The sequence below is a fragment of the Elephantulus edwardii genome, unplaced genomic scaffold (genome assembly GCF_000299155.1).
Source record: "Elephantulus edwardii isolate Elephantulus edwardi_28Jun2011 unplaced genomic scaffold, EleEdw1.0 scaffold00082, whole genome shotgun sequence".
Taxonomy (NCBI): Eukaryota; Metazoa; Chordata; class Mammalia; order Macroscelidea; family Macroscelididae; genus Elephantulus; species Elephantulus edwardii.
Window position 1 is genome coordinate 406,134 of NW_006399832.1, and position 20,651 is coordinate 426,784.

Genomic DNA, 20,651 nt, shown 5'->3' on the forward strand with positions numbered 1-20,651 from the left:
TTCTTCATACACACTAGACAGCTCTACCCAGGGGCCAGAGTGCTTTCCCCTGCCAGGTGGCTCTCCCCAGGGGCTGGACAACTCTCTCCAGGGGCCAGACAGCTCCCCCCACCCTAACACCCTAAAGCTCTTCTGATGTCTGGACCTTGTGCCACATTGACGACCACAGCCAGCGACAGCACTTCCTGGCTCTAGTACTGCCATCATTGCCCCCTTCCTCTCTGCCAAGTGGTCTAATTGTAACTCAAAGTAGATATTATTACTTTCTCCTCCCACAAATGGAGAAGAGGCTTCTACAGTGGTGAACAGACCCACTGAAGGTTGAAAACGTAAAAAAAAAGGTAGTAGAACAAGGACTCAACCAAGGTTGTCTAAAGGCAGGCTGTGAGGCAGCAAGCTCTGTGCAATGCTCTGGTCGACCATCTTTCATCTTCCTCTGCAAGCAAAATGCTGCTGAAGATCATTTTCAAACTAGTCAGAAGCGTACACTCACACTGAATGCACAAAGCACTTCCAGACCTTTCTTTAAACTGCTCAAGAGCAATGAAGCCAATTTAAAAATGAAGGTGTACCTGACCCAAACTATGGTATTTTTTGTTTCATATTTGCATGAAAGTTGGACAGTGTATGTTGTTGTTGTTGATTGCCTTTGAGTCGAGCATGACTCATAGTGACCCTATGAAAAAAAAGGCCTGAAGCCCCTCTGCAACTATCAACATTTATCAAAGTTCATAGAGTTTCTGGAGGCATGTTGTTTAGGAAGTGGATGCAGAATATTAAAGAAGAAATTATACTTTTGTGTTGCTGATAAGTATTAAATAGACCATCAACTGCCAAAAGAACAAGCAAATCTGTCCCAAAGAAAGCAACCAGGGTACTCCTTGGCAGCAAGGATGATGAAACTTTGTTTTTCATAATTCGAACATATAGGGAGATGCAGAGATTTTGAAAAAAGATTTCATGCTAGAAAAGATCTTTGAAAGAGAGAAAAAGTCTAAAATCTTAATGAGATTAACACAATTACTGTAATAGTAGGTTGAGCATGACAGAGATTGTGAGGATGTTGAAGAAAGAACAGGGAAAAGTTTAGAGCTGTTCTTGGGTTGCTGTAAATCAGAGTCTACATGAGGACACCAACAGCAATACACAAATAATATAAAATGTACTGTATTCAGAGATCAGATTCTAGCTTAGTTATTTCTGAATTATGCTGAACAAAACCCATGGAACAAAAAGTATTTCTAAGATGCAAAATTCATAATTGCATCAAATCTTTTTTTACTTTATTCCTTAGGTAATGAGCTAATTTCTGCTTCATAACCATCTAGTATCCCTTGAATGTGTTTTATGATTTGTAATATTAAAAATAATAATTTAAGCTTATATTTTCTAGGAAATATAAATGACTTGACAATTTAAAATAGCTTCTAAATGGTGTATTGTTGTTGTTGTAATGTGCCATCAAGTCACCTTCTACTCATAGCAGTCCTAGGTACAATAATAGCTCTAAAACCTGCCCTGTCCTGAGCCAGTCTCACTGTCTCTGACACACCTACCCCCATTACCGCAGTTACTGTGTCAATCCATCTCACACAGGGTGTTCCTCTCCTGCACTATTTCTCCGCCCTTGCAAGCATGATGTCCTTCTCTTCTGGCCACATGCCCAAAGTATGTAAGATGGAGTTTCAGAATTCTTGCCTCCAAGGAGAAACTTGGTTTTACCCTCTCCATGGCATACTTATTTGTTCTCTCAGCAGTGGTATGTTCAATAGTCTTCCCCAGCACCACAACTCAAAGGCATCAATTCTTCTGTCACCTTTGTCATTGTCTGACCATGGCCTGGATCAGGTGCTACTTAGTCTCTAGACTGACATAATTTCTCTAGCACTTTGGAGAGGTCCTGGACAGCAGATTTCCCCAATGCAATTTGTCTTTTAATTTCCTCACTGCTGGTGCCAAGAGTGCTGAATGATACATGAACACTTAAAATGCATTAGTAATAACCTACACAAATTAATATTCCTCAAAGTATGGTTTGTTAACCTCTCAATCCATAGCATAAATAAGAATCTATTAAATTCTTTCAGGGTAGAGGATGCTGTTAAGATGTGTTTCTCTTGTCTAACAAATGTTTTTAAACTTTGAAAGTGCCTTTGAGAAACATCTGGTTTTTATTTCCTCAGTCAGAAAAAAATAGCTACATTTCTCCAACTTGAACTTTTATATCCTTAGGACTTTGAAGTCATCCTTTTCTTAGCCCTGTAACTCCAAGGGGAAAAAAAGATTCCAATTGAGATGTATATGTTGTTGTTGTTGTTAGGGGCCCTAGAGTCAACCACTATTTATAGCAACTCTCTCAATAATCTTGCTCTATCCTGTGAGTGCATATATAGAGGCTTAAGTCCAATAGAAAAATAGAAACAGCAATAATCTGAGGGGAAATATGAAAAAATTACTTAAAAATTATTAATTATTCTTGGGTTGATTCTACCTTATTGCAGCACTGTGTGTCCAGAATCGAACTGCTCCATTTGCCTACCAAGGGAGACTTGGTGGTACAGTGGTTGAGACATCTGACTGCCAACCAATGGTGTGTGTGTGTGTGTGTGTGTGTGTGTTTATGCATGTAACCTATAATGGTTAAAATTTTTTTTTTCTAGGTCAAACTCATTTAAGAAGGTATTTTATGCTTTATCTAGATTCTTATGACAGACTCGTGCTGTCTGTTGCTTATAAAAAGTGAGAGGTTTTCTCATATATGTGATATTATGCATCACACACTTGTGCATTGAAAATCCTGCCTCTCTGTCCCGTCCCTCCAAGAGTAGCTGTACTTTCTGCTACACTATGAAGCAACCAAAAAAGATGCTCTGAAGTGAAAATCCATCTTTGTTCTGACATGGAGATGAGAATTTTCTGGTTTTTAAAAAAGAATTTAATCTTAATTTTAAAACTGTTTTTCATGCTTTTTTATGAAGATTTGAAACAGATTCTGGTCACATGTTCTGAACATCAAACCCACGTCCAGATAATTTGATAAAAGACAGAGCATTTGCTCCTATGTTTTACCATAGGCAAGGTGGAAAAGGGCAGAGAAGCCCAGGCCTCCTTCATGGGTCTCAGTGCTCATTTTCACGAGTGATTCTTGTTTGCTCAAAGTGGATTTACCTCTACTATGACTCCTTAGGGAGCCCTGTGGTACAGTGGTTAACCAAAACATTTATGTGTAAGTTTCTGTGTGTATTTATGCATTCAGCCTCACAGTCTGACTCATAGCTAACCATCCAGTGGGTTTCAGAGGCTGTAAATAACATAGAAGGAGAATGCCCATCTTTTCTCCTCAAAGCAGCTAGTGGATTCAAGCCACCTGTTTTTGGGTTGGCAGTGCACCTCTCTACCCACTAGGCTATCAGGGGAATATCCCATGAAGTATTAAAAGAATGAACAAGTCTGTCTTGGGGAAAGTGTGCTATTAGGATGCTTCTTAGAGGCTTGGCTGGTGAAACTTCATCTCAATTACTTTGGGTATGTTGTTAGGAGGGATCAGTCCTTGGAAAGAGACATCATGCTGGGAAAGGTAGAGGGTTTGAGTAAGAGAGGAAGACTCTCAACAAGTTAGATTGACACAGTGACTGTAACAGTGGGCTGGAGCATATGGTAAGGATGGCGCAGGAGGATAGGGCAAGTTTCACATCTGTTGTTCATAGGGTTGCTGTGAGTCATATTCGACTGGACGGCACATAACAGCAGTCTCTGTGTGTGTGTGTGTGTGTGTGTGTGTGTGTGTGTGAGAGAGAGAGAGAGAGAGAGAATATATGTATGCCATTTAGTGTTTTTAAGGAAATTTTTAACATACTTTTATTTTAAAACCATTAATCTTTCCTCTATTTTCATCATGATCCTGTTTTTAAATGGCCTATATTTCTAATTTATTTAATATACAGGTGAAAACAAAAGTTCTTTTGATTGGGCCAGAATATTCTTACACAAGGCATAAATAATTTAACTATTTTAGGCGCCCACGAGTTCAGTGTCATTTTATATATAAGATGAGACAGATACTTGAAGTGGGATAAGGTGAATGTATCATTGGTCCGAATTGGTTCCAGAAGGAACTTTCTGAACTCAATTGAACATAACTGCCAGATGATCTCTCTGAACATTGGTTTAAGTTGTTTAAAACAGTTCTACAAAAAATAAAAAAAACCCAGTTCTACAAAATGCTAAACCTCTATATAAAATCGTATCAGACTATTCAGCCTCAGGAGTATTTTGCTGATTCTAAGACACATAATTGTCTTCATAAAGCTGGTTCTCAAATAATTAACAACTCCTTTAGACCTACCTAACTCCAGTTTGAGTGTGTCTTAATCTATTGCAACTATGACAGAGATACCACAAGTGAGTGGCTTCAACAAACAGGAATGTATTATCTTACAACTTGAGAAGCTAAAAGTCCTAATGCAGAGAGCAAATTCTAGAAGTCCCCCTCTCTCAGTTCTTGAAGAAGGTTCTTGTTTCCTTCAGCATCTCCAAACCAAGTGTTCCTTGAGCTTTCCATGTGCCCCAGCCTGTCCTTGTGTTGAGGACACACTTCACTCCTGGCAGGTCCTCCTTGGTATTACTGAGATGCCCCACTAAGCTCTCCCCACCTTCTCTCTCTTTTAAGATAAGCAGTGTTGGAAGCCACAAGCTAGGAAAACTTCCCTTTTATCAGATCAGGGATATGGTAGAATTAAAGATTGTTCTATTCCACCCTTAATCTTCTTACAACTATTTGATTTAGTTAAAACGTAGGGTTCACCACATAGTTTCCATATTCTATCATTACATTTTTATACTTTTGAGAGAACAATTTAATTCATAATAAGGTACATTCACCCTCTTCATAAAGTACTATCACAAGCACAACCTATTGATAACATATAGGAGTATGTTATAATACAATATGTTGTTGTTGTTGATTGACTTCAAGTCGAGCACGACTCATAGCGACTCTATGAACAAAAGGCCTGAAGCCCTTCTACAACTTATCGACATTTATCAAAGTTTATAGAGTTTCCAGAAGCATGCTATTTAGGAAACTGATGCCACTCCTGCTTCCAAATAATATACACTAAGGAAATATTGATATTTTAATAAACTATGCTTCTATGGAATCTTAATATTCTTACAGCCTAAACTGGTATGTGATTTGTTGACAGGTTTGAGCATATATAGTACATTTTTTCAAACTATGAAAAGGCAGATGGCCGAGAGGCGGAAATTGTTCATATTCAGCGGTAACCAAAAGGCAGATCCCTGAGAGGTGCAAATGTTTACATGCAGCAGGTAACAAAAGGCAGGAAGTTCAAACCTAAACAGTGAAGAATATGTTTCATTATCTCATTACATCGACAAAAAGGTCAATGATGCAGTTCTAGTCTGTAATACATGGCATCTCCATAAGTAACAAAAACATCAGCAACCAGAAGTTTAATACCAATGCATTTTATTCCTAAAAGGTTGAGATATAGGGTTTTTAAGCTCCGTCTCACATATTTTGGGTACATGGCCGGGAGAGACCAGTCTTTGAGAAGGACATCATGCTTGGAAGGGTGGAGGGACAACAGAGGAGAAGATTATCTCAGATGAGATGGATTGATACAGTAACTGGAGCAATGGGGGTTGGTGTATTGGAATCAACGAGACCGGCTCAGGACAGAGGAGGGCTCAGAGCTGCTGTACAGAGGGTCGCTATGGGTCACAGGTGACTCAATGGCATATAACAACAACGTATAGTTTCATGCATTTAGGACAAGCAAATAGGAGATAACTACTAACAGAAACATTATTCTCATTTTCCAGGGGTTACTCTGACCATTGGTGTTAACCAGTTTTTGGAGGGGGAAAAATCAGGTGATATTTTGTCTATACTGACTTCTTCTGGTCTGAATGAAAATGACATATTCCCTGAGTGTACTGACAAGTACTATGATGCACTTCTAAAGGCAAAACAAGGCAAAGCTGAAAATGGTAAGATTTTTCATATAATGATTTATATAATGCTATAGTTTGCTAATTTTAAGATAAATTTTGCCCAATTATATGACAGACACTGATTTATGTGTTTGTCTTTTTACCAGTACCACTGATTTTTTAACTTTTTTAACTGTGATTCGAGTGAAAGTGTTTTTCCATGCACATTATGTTTTGTTACAATGATTGCATCTTCCACTTACTCTTTGTGTATACCATTTCCACCCAACGTTCTTGCTGTCTTCTGAGCTTTATCTCTAGGTACATGCTATCTTTTGATCTTGTATGGATGATGATTCTAAGGAGTATGTTCTTCTCTAGTGTCATTACCTTCTAGGTCTTTTTATTGTGGAATGATTTCAGTTCCAAGCTTGAGAAGTGACTAATAACCATGTCTTGGGTATTACACTAGTCTCTATCAGACCCTTAATCCTGGGCTATTGTGCTTTCTTTTGAGTTTTTCTGCATAAGTTAGAGACTTTTATTGTTATTTTCAGAGTTCTCAGTGGTGGTAGTATGTCATTGTGAAACTGAGAAGATGCAACATAGGAGTGCCAAATTAGACTTCTACCAGCTTCATAAACGGGAACTTTCCCCATCAGTAATATCCATAGCGCCATACAAATAACTACATGGCCAAACATGCCACTCCCTCATGCCCCTGCACCTATTTCTATCAATCATGGATTCCAATGTTCATTGCAACTTGACTCACAGACTTTACTCACAGTTATGGTGTTTGTTAGGAAAATAGGTTGAGGAATGGGGATGTCAAAGAATTTCACACAATGTAATTCCAGATTTAGTTTAGCAGTCCTAAACCAGATTACCACCACCACCACACAATTCCTCAATTAGTGGAAGTCTAAGTTCATTTCAGCAGCACAAATGCAAGAAGCCTCTGGTTCCCTCAATTGTCTGGCAAACTTTAATCTCAGAGTAGTTATATGTCAGCTTTTCCTTCACCCATCCAGCAAACAAAATCTTTAATTGTGACCTTTATCTCAGAGCAGTTACAAGTCAACTATTCCTTCAGTCATACAACAAACAGAACCTTTAACTGTGGCCTTTATCTCCAGGGGTTACTCTGGTTACTTCTTGCCATACTCTCTTCACTGCAGTGCAACAGTCTCTTCACAGTGTCTTCACCACCAACACAAGTCTTCTCTTAGAGGATGGAAAGCATGCTTTTATATTGGTCCCACAGCTGTTGATGTATGACCACAGTTAAGGTAGCTAGAGACCATGACCTCCCACTACAGCAGGAACTAACACAATGTCTAGAAAAGCCAATTTTCAAGGGCTCTGAAGTCATAAAAATTGAAATGAGCATACATACGATTAGTCACTTACACTACTAATCTTTTCTTTCTTTTACTCTTCTTTGATCTAGATTGAGAGAGGTCATTAGTAGTATTTTAGATGACCACTTTAAACCTTTTACAATTCAAAAAAACTACTCAATAAAGTGACATATAGAATATCATCTTCATGGACTAAGTTTTGCCAGTTGACCTTGGTGTCCACCAAGACTGTGGTCATGAATTCCAAGCCCAATGACTCATTCCCTCAAAATCTTTGGTTATGGCTAAGAAGTTTTCATAATTTTCCCCCAAAGGCTCTATTGAATGTGTATATCTATCAATTAATAAGGAGAACTATATTCTGCAAAACATATATGGTTGTGGGTGAAGTCTCATTTCCCCATGTTAACCTATGGTAACTAGCCTGTCAACCTATGTATCTACTCATAGATTAAGAAGAGATTGAAACTGTCAACTGCTTCATCTTGCTTGGATCCACAGTTAACACCCTTGGTACCAGCAGTCAGGAAATAGGGGATACTTTGCACTGAGAAAATCTGCAGTTAGACACCTCTCCAAATTATTGAGGAGCAATAATGTCAGTTTGAGGACTGAGGTGCATCTGATTCAGGCCATAGTTATTCCGATCACTTGCTATGCATCTGAGAGCTGGACAATAGATAAGGATGACAGAAAAAGAATTGATATGTTTGACCTGTGGTGTTGGAGGGGAACACTGAACAGCCCAAGGACAGCCAAGAGAACACAGATATGTCTTGGAGAGGGCAGAGTGCTCTTTGGGTACACAAATGATTTGACTTTACCTCACATACTTTGGGTATGTTGCTAGGAGGGACTATTCCTTGGAGAAGGACATGGCATTAGAGGGTCAGAGAATGAGAGGAAGACCACTAACAAGCTGGATTGTCACAATGTCTCTGACAATAGGCACGAGCTTATCCAAGATCATGAAGATGGTGCAAGATAGAGCAAGGTTCAGATCTGTTGTTCATAGGACAACTACAACAACCATGAGTTAGTGACTCAATGGCACTTACCAACAGCAATGACTAAACAGGAGCATTTCTTCATATGTTTGTTGGCCACCTGGAAGTCTTCTGTGGTGAAATGTCTGTTCATGTCTTTTGTCCATTTTCTTTTTGGATTATTTTGCTTTTTGTTGTTCAGGTATTGAAGTTTTCCATACATTTTATCAATTAGTCAGATATGTAGTTTCTGAATACTTTTCCCAGGCTCTGTAGAATTCTCCTTTTACTCTTTTGGTTAAGACTTTTGTTGTACATGAGGATTTGCTTCTTAGAAGATGCCAGTTGTCAAATTTATCTTCTGTTCTTTGTATATAATTTTTTGTTGTATTTGATCATCTATTTTTGCCATAAATGAAAGTCCTTAGAGTACCTTTAAACAAACTTGATTGGATATTGAATAGTGTGTCCAATTCTCCAGGGAAGAAAGATGTGTATTCTCCTCCCATGAGGAATTAGAGCCTCAAACCCCTGATGGACGGATGTGAGGAGTTAAACTGGACACAATGGCAGTGGGATTGGTTTATATTTTCAATTAAGTTTGTTCCTATTTTTGCTTTGATGGTTTTAATAGTTTTAGATTTTACGTTTAGGCCTTTCATCAATTTTTTTTTTAATATAGCCTGAAGTGTAGATCCTGTTTCGTTTTTTTGCAAATAGAGATCCAACTTTTGCCAGCACCACTTTTAAAAACCTCTTTTTCCTTTTTATGGATTTCAACTCTACATTAAACATCATCTGTCTATTTTAATGGATTCTAACTCTGCATTAAAAATCAATTTAATTCTATTTTTTTAAGAATGTTACGTTAGTCTGTCTGTGCATCTGCCATTGGCTGTTTTAACTATTGTGATTGTATAGTATAAGGCTATCTTTACCACTGAAGCTTTACAATACATGTTAAAGATTCTTTACCGAAACTTGCCACCCCTTATTCTAGAAAAGGGAAACTTTCTAGGCAATTTTAAAAGTATACCTTCTTTCAGAATGCACACCATAACTAATCAGAATCCTTCTCTTTTACGGTCCCTCCCAAATGCCTAAGCTTAGCCTTTTCCTGGTTAACAAACAAAAATATATTTCTAAAGAGTAAATATGTTGATCTTGTGCTAGAAACACTCTCTTCAGCTTCTGGCCTCCTTCTTTTTGAAGACAGTAGTTCTTTGCTCTTACCTATTGCCAGTCCAGCTCAGTGTGAGCTTTCCATTGCCAAAGTGATTGACATTATAACAAGCTAAGAACTCAGCTGTAGTTCTGTTCCCACCAAATAGGTCTGTTTCCACTCTCTTTGGCCTCATATTTATCAAGTGCTGCTAGAAAAGAAATACCGTAAGTGGATGGCTTCGATAAACAGAAATTTATTCTCTTTCTAAATCTAGGTGGACAAGTGGTACGTACTTTTTCCTTACCTAATATTGCATACCTTTTAATAGTTATCAAGTAAGCATAAAGCCAGGTAGGATCAGCTTATTCTAGAATAAGTGACCAGTGGTTGCTGTTGCTGCTGAGGACCATTGAGTGGGAACTGATACGTAGGTGACCTTCCAGCAGGTTTTCTGAGGCACTAAATAGCATGAGAGAATAGTCGCCTCCTCCTGTGGAGCATCTGGTAGATTCAAACCCCTTGCCTTTGAGATTGAAGTGCAGCTTTTTACCACGAGGCTACCAGAGCTCCCTATTTAAGAGAGCTAGAAGTCTAAATTCAGAGTGCCCACTATCAGGGGAGACCTGTTTTCTGTTAGTTGTAGAGGAAAGTCCTTGTATCCTTTGACATCTACAGATCATCATTGCTTGAAGACCTCCATGTGTCTTGGCCTTCTCCAATGTCAAGAAGCTTCCTAGATCGGAGACCTGAGTCTCTAACAGTGCCCTCCATTTCTGGTGATTCCTTATTGGTGATTCTTTTTTTTTTTTTTTCTTATTGGTGATTCTGAGATCTCTCACATATGCCTTGACTTGTTTGCTTCTGCTTTTATCTCTAAGGAGACAGATAAAAGGCATTGCAGGCCATACCCTAAGGAAATGCCTCTTACATACAAATAGGGCTATAAGGGGGTTAAAGAGTATTGCATTCCACCCTTAATCCTTTTACAGCTATTTGGTTTATGGGGATGATTACATAACTTTCACATTATATCATTACTTACGTGTATTGTGGGGACACTAGTCAATGATGGCATTTTTGTTCCCACTGAGACAGTTGCCTTAAGCAGGAAATTATTTGTCTAAAAGCATTTAAGGATTTGATAACTATTTGTGATTCAAATTAAAGACATTACTTGTGGACATATTAATTGATGTACAATTTATTTTCTAGTTGTCCTCCTGGCAGAATGGCTGAGAGGCTTTTAAAACCAGAACGACTCTCAGTACATTATTATTGTTGTTGTTGTTATTATTATTATTATTATTCATTTTGATGAACATCTACAGAGATTTTGGAATTCCATTCATTTATTGTTTCACTTTTCTCCCCGCCCACCCCACCCCCAGTTCTCTCCTCTCCTTGAAGAACAAAAGAAAAACTCCTTCATTGATACACAATCCCCCCCACACCCCGGCACACCCCCACCCCCACCCCAAGGACTCTTAGTACATTTTAAAGGACTTTAAAGTCACCTCTATTTAGCTGAGTCCATTTATTCTTCTACAGAAATTCACATGAACTTGGATTTACTTTAAAAGCAGAGTCTGGTGCTTGCTTGGCAGCATGTGACTTACCTTGACCTAAATCAGAATTTTCTATGTTGTTGGGTTCAGGAATCATCATATAACAAAATAAACGTATTTATAAATACGAAGTATATGCCATGGATTCCTGAGGAAGAGCCATGAGTGCCATAGATTCCCCCCCCACCACCCATTCCCTACTTTCCCATAAAAAAAAAGTTTGCTGTATTTTTCACATATATAATATCGTGAAGAACAAAGGGGTTGTGACATTCCCCCACTCCATGTAATACAGTGAAGACTGTGAGCGGAAGAGGGAATCTTATAGTATGTGCATTGTTTGCATAAAAATATAGTAAATCCTTCTCAACACTCTTTTTCTTATTTTGTGTCATTACCTAGATGAATCCAAGGGACTGTGATTGTCTTTGACCCTGTTTAATGGCCTTTCCATTACACACATGCCATTCTGTACTTTAGATGAATTTGTCTCCCAAAGTGAGTTGCTTTTGCTTTGGTTTAGCATGGATCATGGATCTTCCTTAAATGTGAGTCACAGCCCTTGTCAGCTGACTCTTTATCAGAGAAATTTTTCATTCCATTATTAAAAGATTTTCTTAGTAAAGACGATCTTTCTCATTGATCCTCTGCCTACAAGTTACTTTATTCACATCTATCTAGGACATAGATTCCTTATTTTCTTTCTCTTCGGCTAATTATTATGCCTGTCAACCTCATAGAAAATTCTTAATCCAGTCTAAGCATTAGACATCTATCTCTTCCTTTTTCTTAGACTAGCAAGGAGCTCCTCTTGAATATATAGAATTTTGTTTAGGGACTCATTTCTAATGACTTGAATGTAATCCATGCAAATGCTTTGAAAGCCGATTCATTGACTTGTTTTACACAGTGAAAGAACTATACTAATATTAAAAAATTTAGTGTAAAATTTCATATTCTTTTTTTCTCAGTAACTAGTGAAGGTCCATGGCTCAAATTCACCATGCAGGACAAATATGACTATTATTACAATATTGATTCCAAAGAAGGTTCCTGGAAAATGCCTGACTCATGCTCACTTAAAGAATCATGGCTCCTGGCAAAAGACATTGAGGTAGGAGATTCATGTTTGAAGGTCAAGTATATTATACCAACAAGAGTGTGAATATTTTACTAAATCTGTGTCATGTAAGCAGTGGGAGGAATGAAGTGATTAACCTGAAGGCTGGATGTAAAGTAATATCTTCATAAACTACAGTTGAGCGAGGGGTGTGTGGTTCCTTCCTGGTAGAATGTTCACCACATGGGCATCACAGAATCCAAAAGAGAATACTTTTGTAGCTTATTTTGAATGATCATTTATTCTTCATTTATTTTCCGCTTTCCTTTAACACAGTTGAACTTAATTAGTGATAATCCTGTTGACTTTCTATATTCTCGTGTTTCATTTAACCCTTCTCAGACCACAACTTAACATGATAGCTATTCCAATCAAAAGAGGATTTTTCTATATTTTGTGCTAGAGATAGTACTCTTGATAGCATCAGGGGCATAGGACAAAGGTTGGGCAAAGAACAGGCCAGATAAACATTAAATATCTACTTCTTTTAAAAAGTAAAGGAACCCAGGTGACACACATGGTTAAACAAAGCTGCTGACTGAAAGTTTGACAGTTCAGATCCGACCAGCAGCTCATGGACCGGTAACAGCTGAGAAGACGGGGCCGTTCTTCTCCATCATATGGGCTCCCTTGGAGTCAAGTTTCATTTGATTGCATGTCACAACAATAATATTTTCTAGCATGTTTTCATTTTTGAAGTATTGGATGTATCCATATATAAATGTAAGAACTAAGAACATGACACAGATTAGTGCATTTTTTGTACGTAGTTTTAAAAATTATCATGTCTTCATACACAGATAATCAAAGATCAAGCATGACAGAGTGAATAAAAAAAATCTTTACTTAACTATTAAAGCTTCCTTTTAGCTGCTCCTTGTTCCTTGTTTGAAATCTTTGGAAGACCGTATTTATTTATTAAATGCACTTTGTCCTTGCCAATTTTTTAAAAGAAAAACCTTTAATTAGTATTTATTAGAACTTGTGGTTAAATGCTTTATTGGTAAAACAAAAAGCGACCAACGAAAATAAAACCAAAAATCAGTATTCCTGGCTGGAGAAAGGCTAGCAGAACCTCCTAGACTGATCCTTCGTCGCCTTTCAGGGCAGGAATTGAGCTCACCCTCACTGCTCAATGTTGAGCTGAATAGTATACAAGTTTATTAGGTGAGCAGCACTACTGAGAAAATAAATACTCCTTAGACCAGTCGATAATGTTAGATCAAAAGGGCATGAGTTACCTGAAGACAAAGTTCAGAAGGCAGGAAGAGTTTAAAGGAAAAGTAGACATGGACACAGGAAAACATAAGAAGGAAGTGTGATCAGTGGTGTTACATTGTGGGAAATGCAACTAGTGAATGAATAAGTTAATAGATGTTGAATGGAAAACTAATGTGCTTTGTAAAATTTCCCCAATTCACAATAGAACTTTGGGGAGGGGGGCAGTGAATGAAGAAACCATACTTGGGTACTATTATTACTACTCACACTGTCAGTTCTAACTCGTAAGGACCATATTACAAAGTACAATTACCCCAAAGGGTTTTCTTGATGGCCTAGTGTCCGAGGTTGGAGCTGTGCTGCCAGCTCAAAAGCAGCTGATTGAATAATTAATTTCTGTTCAGGACACACAATATAGATTTTAAAGACTTACTAAAAAATACCATCAAAGATACTGTGATTAGCAGTACTGTATAGAAAGTCAAACATATAACATTTACTGAAACTCAAAGAAGAGCAAAGCCAGAGGCTAACAATGATACAAAAAATCCTGATTGACAAGAATATAGTTAAGGCTGTAGCTACTCATTTCAGGCAAAGATCCTGCCATTTATAAGAAAATGGCATTGTAGCAATAAGTGTTAACCATGTTTTATGATGGGAACAGGTGGATCCAACTATAAAAAAAGATGCATCAAAGGGTTAAAATTCAAAGCAAATAATTGCTAAGATAGAAGTCAAAGGTGCCCTAGACATAATTTTGTTTCATTAAATAAGGACTAGGTTGCTCACAGCCTAGGGATTCAAACTCACTCAATAACTCCAAGGGAGAAATAACTGACACTCTGCTTCTGTAAAGATTACAGCTGGGGAAACTTTGTATGACAGTTCTACTTGGCCACCTGGCGTCTATGTGAGCTAGAAATCAACTCAATGGTACTTTATAGCAGCAACCTTTCAAGCTTATTGAAAAATGCCTTCTAAAAGTATGTCTTCTAAAAAGCCTGAATTACTGATTTTATTCAGCAAAAATACATATACATGCCTTTCCTCACAGTTATTTATACCACTTTCATCTGACTGTGCTTTTAACAATGTATATTAACTAACCTCAGTTGTCCTGGATAAGAGGCACTAGCCACAGGAAACCAGCATTTGCTTGCAACTCTCAAAAAATAGAAAAGTAAACCCCATTCATAACCCACAGAAAGATACAACCCTTCTCTCTCTCTCTCTCTCTCTCTCTCTCTCTCTCTCTCTCTCTCTCTCTCTCTCTCTCTCTCTCTCTCTCTCTCTCTCTCTCTTTCTCTCCCTCTCTCCCTCTCTATTTCCCCCATCTGCTCATGATAGTTCCCCTTCCTACTCTGAGTCTCTTTTTCTATGTGCTCCACGTCTTCTTCCTACACTGCCTTTGGGGTTTCCCCCAGTTCACTGTAAGGATCTGCCTTCTCAGACCCAGGAAAGAAAGCAAAGTCTGGGATTATGTGAACTCTGTGGGCTACTCCTTGGAAATCACAAGCAGAGAAGGCAAATCATATTCTTAGAGTGATCATCTCTGTCCGTTTTATGCTCTGCAGAGCTCAGGCGTCCAGGCAATCATCTGTACATCTCTAATGCTAAATTCTGAGTAGTCCAACCATGTTTTTGTTCCATTTCAGCACAAAATTCAGAGGATTCCAGAATCAGGGATTGTCACTAGAAAGAAGCTAAGCCAGTTCCTCTCTCAGCTCTACACAAATTTGTTTTTAAATCAAACCAAACCAGTTCTTCCTATCATTGTTTATAGATAAACATTTTCAGAAACTCTTAAAATAAATGCAGGTATTCTCCTTTCAACTAATGTGTAACATATAACCTTAAGAAATCTCTCTTGCCAGGACATTATTTTCAAAGTTTCAACAGATTACATCCGTGAGCATCTGTGGTCTGCCTCAGAAGACCTGATTAATCGGTTTAAAAGCACGTCATCAGGAAAGCTCATATATGAAGAGTTTGAAGCTAGGAAAGCCTTTTTGTATGATAAAGAGCCATATGTGACCAAAATACAGGTATGTGAATCATCTATCACTTGTTATAGCAGATTTTCTATCTATCCCTGGACAATATTTTGTTTGCTAATAGGACAGTGATGATAAAAACTGAAAAAGCTGAAACCTGTGTAAGGCAGAACCTGCCAGAGAAAGGAAGCTCACTCAGATAGTTTCTACAAAAACAAACAATAGAGAAATGGTGAGAGTTCACTCCGTCTAAGATAGAAAATATTCAAGACCCAGAAAAGTAAGGCTGTCCCATAGAGATCTGGCCCTCACGACATACCATATTTGTGTTCTAAGAGACCAAACCTGATTGCAGTTTTATCTGGTCAGTGGTCCCCGATCTACTTTATTAAGGCTTTATAATAGGAAAAATCTTGATGGTAAATGGCTTTTAACCTGTGAACATCAGGATCATTTCCATCTGCTGTAAATCTAGAGGAAGCCAAAGAGAAACCTGAGAGGAGAGGTTAAATCATGTTTCTCTATGAAGCTGACTCTGCATGCATCTTCTACTATCTGGAGCAAATATTTTACAATTTGCCTTTTTTATTCATGGTTAGTGGATGTTGAATATTGTCTGGATTTCTAGACTTTAAAGCCAGAAATAACAGAATAGCTAATGAAACAAAACCATTAACATCTCCAAGTGTTTATTCTCCCTTGTGTAATCTTTTATTCTTCATTTGGAGTTGCCAGGAATCCTCATTCACAACTTCTTTGTTTTAAATTTTTGTCTAGCATTTTATTATTTGTTCCATCTTATTGGTTGGCAGGTGAGGAATCTTGCCAGATTTAGTTGTTTCTCCTCTGTACTTTCATACAACCCTCTACCTACCAGCATGCTGGATTCTAGACGGCTATGTTTTTATCCTTGTGTAAATCCAAAGCAATGCTATTATTGATTGGCACTTGATGGGGTTTTGTTTAAGCCAATAATTCTGTCTTTTTACGTAAGTTTTTCAGTTGAAGAATTTTTGTTTTGTCATCATATTTACTAGCCTGCTTCCCCAACTCAACTATATATAATACTGTTCAGAACATAAAATGAGTTTTTAAAATTTTGTCTTCTTGTGTTCTGAATATGACAAGTACTTAGATGTTTGAATTTGCTCAGAATTTAGGATGTTAACAAGGTAGAAATGATTGAATTAAAAAAAATAAAAGTCTTCCCCTAATCTATCACTCAGTGGCCATGCTCTCAAATGAATCAATAAGTTTTTCAGTTCATTCTGTCTTTTAAAACAAAAACGAGAACTCTTAACAGTGAATAAAAGCTCGAAAATATAGAAAGAGGTATCATCTATTGTCAGGTTCCACTCTATACAGAGGTTTGTAGTAGTAGCATCCAGTGTGCCATTTCTTGGACCAACAATGGGACTGCCAGCCTTGCAACACAGAGCACAGTTGCAGGGGAAGACATGCTGAAAGATCTCGCCAATACAATATCTCACTCGTCCTAGGACCCAGATCTAAAGTCAGGAGGAGGCTGGAAGAGGACAGGAATGATCCTTTGAAGCTTTTTCTTGCACCTCAGCAGGAGCAACAGTACTAAGGAAGAAGCCATTGAACTATGAACGGAAAATGCATATCTCTGGCAGTTCAAAGCCATCCAAGGCTCTGTGGGGCAAAGATGGACAATCTCTTCCTATTTAGATTTGCAGCCTTGGAAACCCAGTGGAAAGCTTTGAGTTGGAATTGACTCAATAGCAATTAGTTGAGCTTAGAGTCCTACTGGAACTAGAATTTCTATAATAGAAAAAAATGTGGAATTTTGGCAAAAGAAATATGAAGTATGTAACTTTCTGCTCCAAAAATTTTATACCTGGCTAAATTGCTTTTGTAAGAAAAGAAGCAATCAAGCATTCATAATTTATAAAGATTACAGGGGAGGGGAAATGTATGTAAACAATTAGTAGAGATTCCATATAATAATGAAATTTTAAGGAAGAGAATGTGTTAAGTATTGAGTCTTTGGTATATTAAAAAGTGATATAGAATAGATGAGTGGAGTTCATTCTAAAAGTGTTAGACTAGTTCAATATTTGGTGAAATCTTAGTTACTTTCTGATAAGTTCCACATCTCATGGGCTGTTGTACTCCTGAGACACTTTTGTCAACTTTCAGTTGGTCATATAAGCTAACAGATTCTCTCATCCCAGAATGCCGTACTATGAGAAAGTTCATGGTGAGTTTTCCTAAATGGATGCTTCATTAAAAATCCTTTGAGTTTGATTGTTTAGATATATTCACTGAAAATGAGATACAAGTCAAAACAGCTATGAGATATCATCTCACCCCAGTCAGAATAGCAAAATTTAACAGAACAGCAAGCGACAAATGCTGGCGCGGTTGTCGAGAAACTGGAACCCTTATTCACTGTTGGTGGGAGTGTAAAATGGTGCAACCACTGTGGAAGGTGGTATGGCTCTTTCTCAAAAAGTTGCATTTGTCTCAAGAGCTACTTTAAAAAAGTAATAAAATTTCAATTTTATTTGTTTAAAATTATTACATTAAATGTTTAGTTTATATAGGATTAACAACTTCATAATAATGACATTAGTACATTTCTATATTATACTGTAGGACACAGTGTATATTGGAATTACTTAACTAAACCTGTTGTCTGAACAGAGTAAGGAAACACTGAATGATGTAAAAATCAAGAAAGTTGTCCATCAGGGCTGTTGAGCAAATCATTTGAGAGGTGGTATATTAAGAAGAATGTGGCATCAGAATTGAAGAAGGACTCATCAACAACTCATCTGCATTACTTGCTCAAAATGAGGAGGACTTGAAACACTTGCTACAGAAAATCAAAGACTGCAGCCTTCAATATGGATTACATCTCAACATTAACAAAACACCTCACCACTGAACCAATAGGCAAAATCAAGATAGATGGAGAGGAAAAAAAGATTGATGTCAATGATTTTTATCTTACTTGTATCTATAATGAACACCTTTTGTGCCAATAATTTAGAAATCAAAAGATAGGGTGGTGGCAGCAGCAGCGGAAGCAACATAGGGAGCTACAGGAACAGCGGGCCTCATAGAGGTGGGCCACCATGGCCTTCTACAGTCCTCTGTTTATGGATAATTGAACAGTTAAACAGTTAGTTGATTGCTGATCCTCAATTGTGGATAGAGGCTCAACATCAGGAGATCAAGGATTCCCAGGGAGGAATGGGTGAGTCCTGAGGCTCCCAGCCCCCAACTGCCGAGCCCCCCACCACCACCACAGCTCAATGAGGCTCCCACAGCCAGACCCCAGGAATCCCCCCGCTGGTGCAGCAGAGCCTCCACACCACTGCAGAATAGACTTGTTCTGGGGAGAATTCTTGGAACTAACATGGCAGTGGCAGGAGACAAGGCAGCATGGTAAGATTTCCTTGGACAGGCCAGAGAAGAAGATCACCAATACAATGGATTTATAAGAGTCACTGTGAGCTGTCTACAACTCAGTGACACTTAACAATAGCAGCATATCCGAGATGGCAGATATCCTCAATACATCACATCTTTTGATCTGTTGACTACCTCTACCAAGAACTGTTTAGACATAGGGAGCGTCTGTTCATCACTTTCAAGTCCCCTTCTCCATTTATAAAGGGGGAGGGCAGTGACACCTACTTCAAATTACAGTATGACCACTTATTGGAGAGAAAGGAAGTAATGGGGGCACTGTCCCTGGCCACGTGGTCTTCAGTGAGGCACAGGGTCCAGACCTTGGGGGGGGGGGACTTTGGTAGGAGGGTGTGACACCCAGCCTCTAAAATGTGTCACCTGGTCCTCGGGGTATGCCATCCAGCTCTCAGGGTAAGCCATTTGGCCCTCGGGGAGAGTAATTTGGCCGTTGGGGTAAGTTGCTTGGCCCCCAGGGTGAGCTGATCGGTTCCTGGGGTGGGCCATTTGGCCCTTGGGGTGAGCCGGCCCTCGGGGTGAGCTGGCCCTTGCTTGGGGTGAGCTGGCCCTTGGGGTCCACCATTTGGCCCTTGATGTGAGCCATTTGGTCCTCAGGATGAGCTCTTTGGCCCTTAGGTTGTGTCATCCGACCCCTGGGTAGAACTTTAAGATGGCTGGAAAATACTGCCTAGGGTATACAGAGAATATTATCTAGGCTACTTTCCTCCATCTTCTCCCCCAGTACACCTGTAAGTAACACCTCCAAAGCCCTTCTATTTGTAACTCACAAGTTTGTTCTCTCTAGGTTTGCTCCCTTTCCTATAGGTAACCTTAACACTGAGTTTTACTCCAGACCTGACCCTGAACCCAGGTCCAGAGAAAAAAAGGAAATACAACTGCTAACTAAGGAAGCAAAGGAGGATGGAACCTCAGGGTTCAGTCAGCCATCCCCACTGGACCCACCTGTGAAAACACTTTGCAGTCCAGAGGGGAATAAATGTCAGGAAAATATCTTCTAACAGAACAAGAAGGCAAGCAGCTTTAATCCAGGACCACCAGTAAGGTGATAAAGTGTGCTCCCTTTCCCCCTTCACATCAACGCCCCTCTTCAGCATGAAGAAGCCAGCGAGTCTGTACCCCATTCTCAATTGAAAAACCCACAAGTGAAAAAGACAGTTTGTTTAATCACCATTGGACTATGCTTACCATTGCCCTGTATCATCTGGTAGCCACGAGATCTTTCTCATTCCCTTCACCTACTTCCCCCAGCCACCAAATTGTATAGCCCTACAACTGCTTCCCTGCAGTTTCATCCCTGCCCATCCTTACCTTTCTGTTCCCAACCCTCACTTCCTTGTATCCCCATACACGTTTTTCACAATCAAAAAAAAAAGAAAGAAAGATATCAAAAGACATGGTGCATTGGGAAAATTTGCTGCATGGACCTCTCCATAGTGCAAAAGAACAACAATGCGAATTTTAAGACTAAGATGCATCTGATTCAACCCATGATCTCTTCATTTACTTGCTGTCCATCTGAAAATTAGACAGGGACTAAGGATGACAGAAACAAAAAAAAATAATTTGCATTTTGATGTTAGAGAGGAGTGCTGAGTATCCCATGGACTACCCAAGAAACAACCAATTATGTCTTGGAGAAGGCTGCCAAGGTGCTCCTTAGAGAGAAGGATGGTGAATTTTGGCTTGCCTATGTTGTGAGGAAGGACCAGTTCCTGTAAAAAGAAATCATGCTTGAAAAAGAAGAGTATCAGCAAAAGAGAGGAAGACCTTCAACAAGAGAGACTGACATAGTGACTGTATCAATGGACTCAGA

The 20,651-nt window shown here is 38.8% G+C and overlaps 1 protein-coding gene across 1 annotated transcript in view; it reads left to right on the forward strand.

Moving 5' to 3' along the window:
• IQGAP2 (IQ motif containing GTPase activating protein 2) overlaps window positions 1-20,651 on the forward strand; it is a 392,955-nt gene that overhangs the window by 271,124 nt on the left and 101,180 nt on the right. The window contains exons 14-16 of the mRNA XM_006889829.1: window positions 5,848-6,015; window positions 12,010-12,152; window positions 15,257-15,427. Coding sequence (XP_006889891.1) covers window positions 5,848-6,015; window positions 12,010-12,152; window positions 15,257-15,427 — 482 coding nt within the window. The remainder of the gene's footprint in view (window positions 1-5,847; window positions 6,016-12,009; window positions 12,153-15,256; window positions 15,428-20,651) is intronic.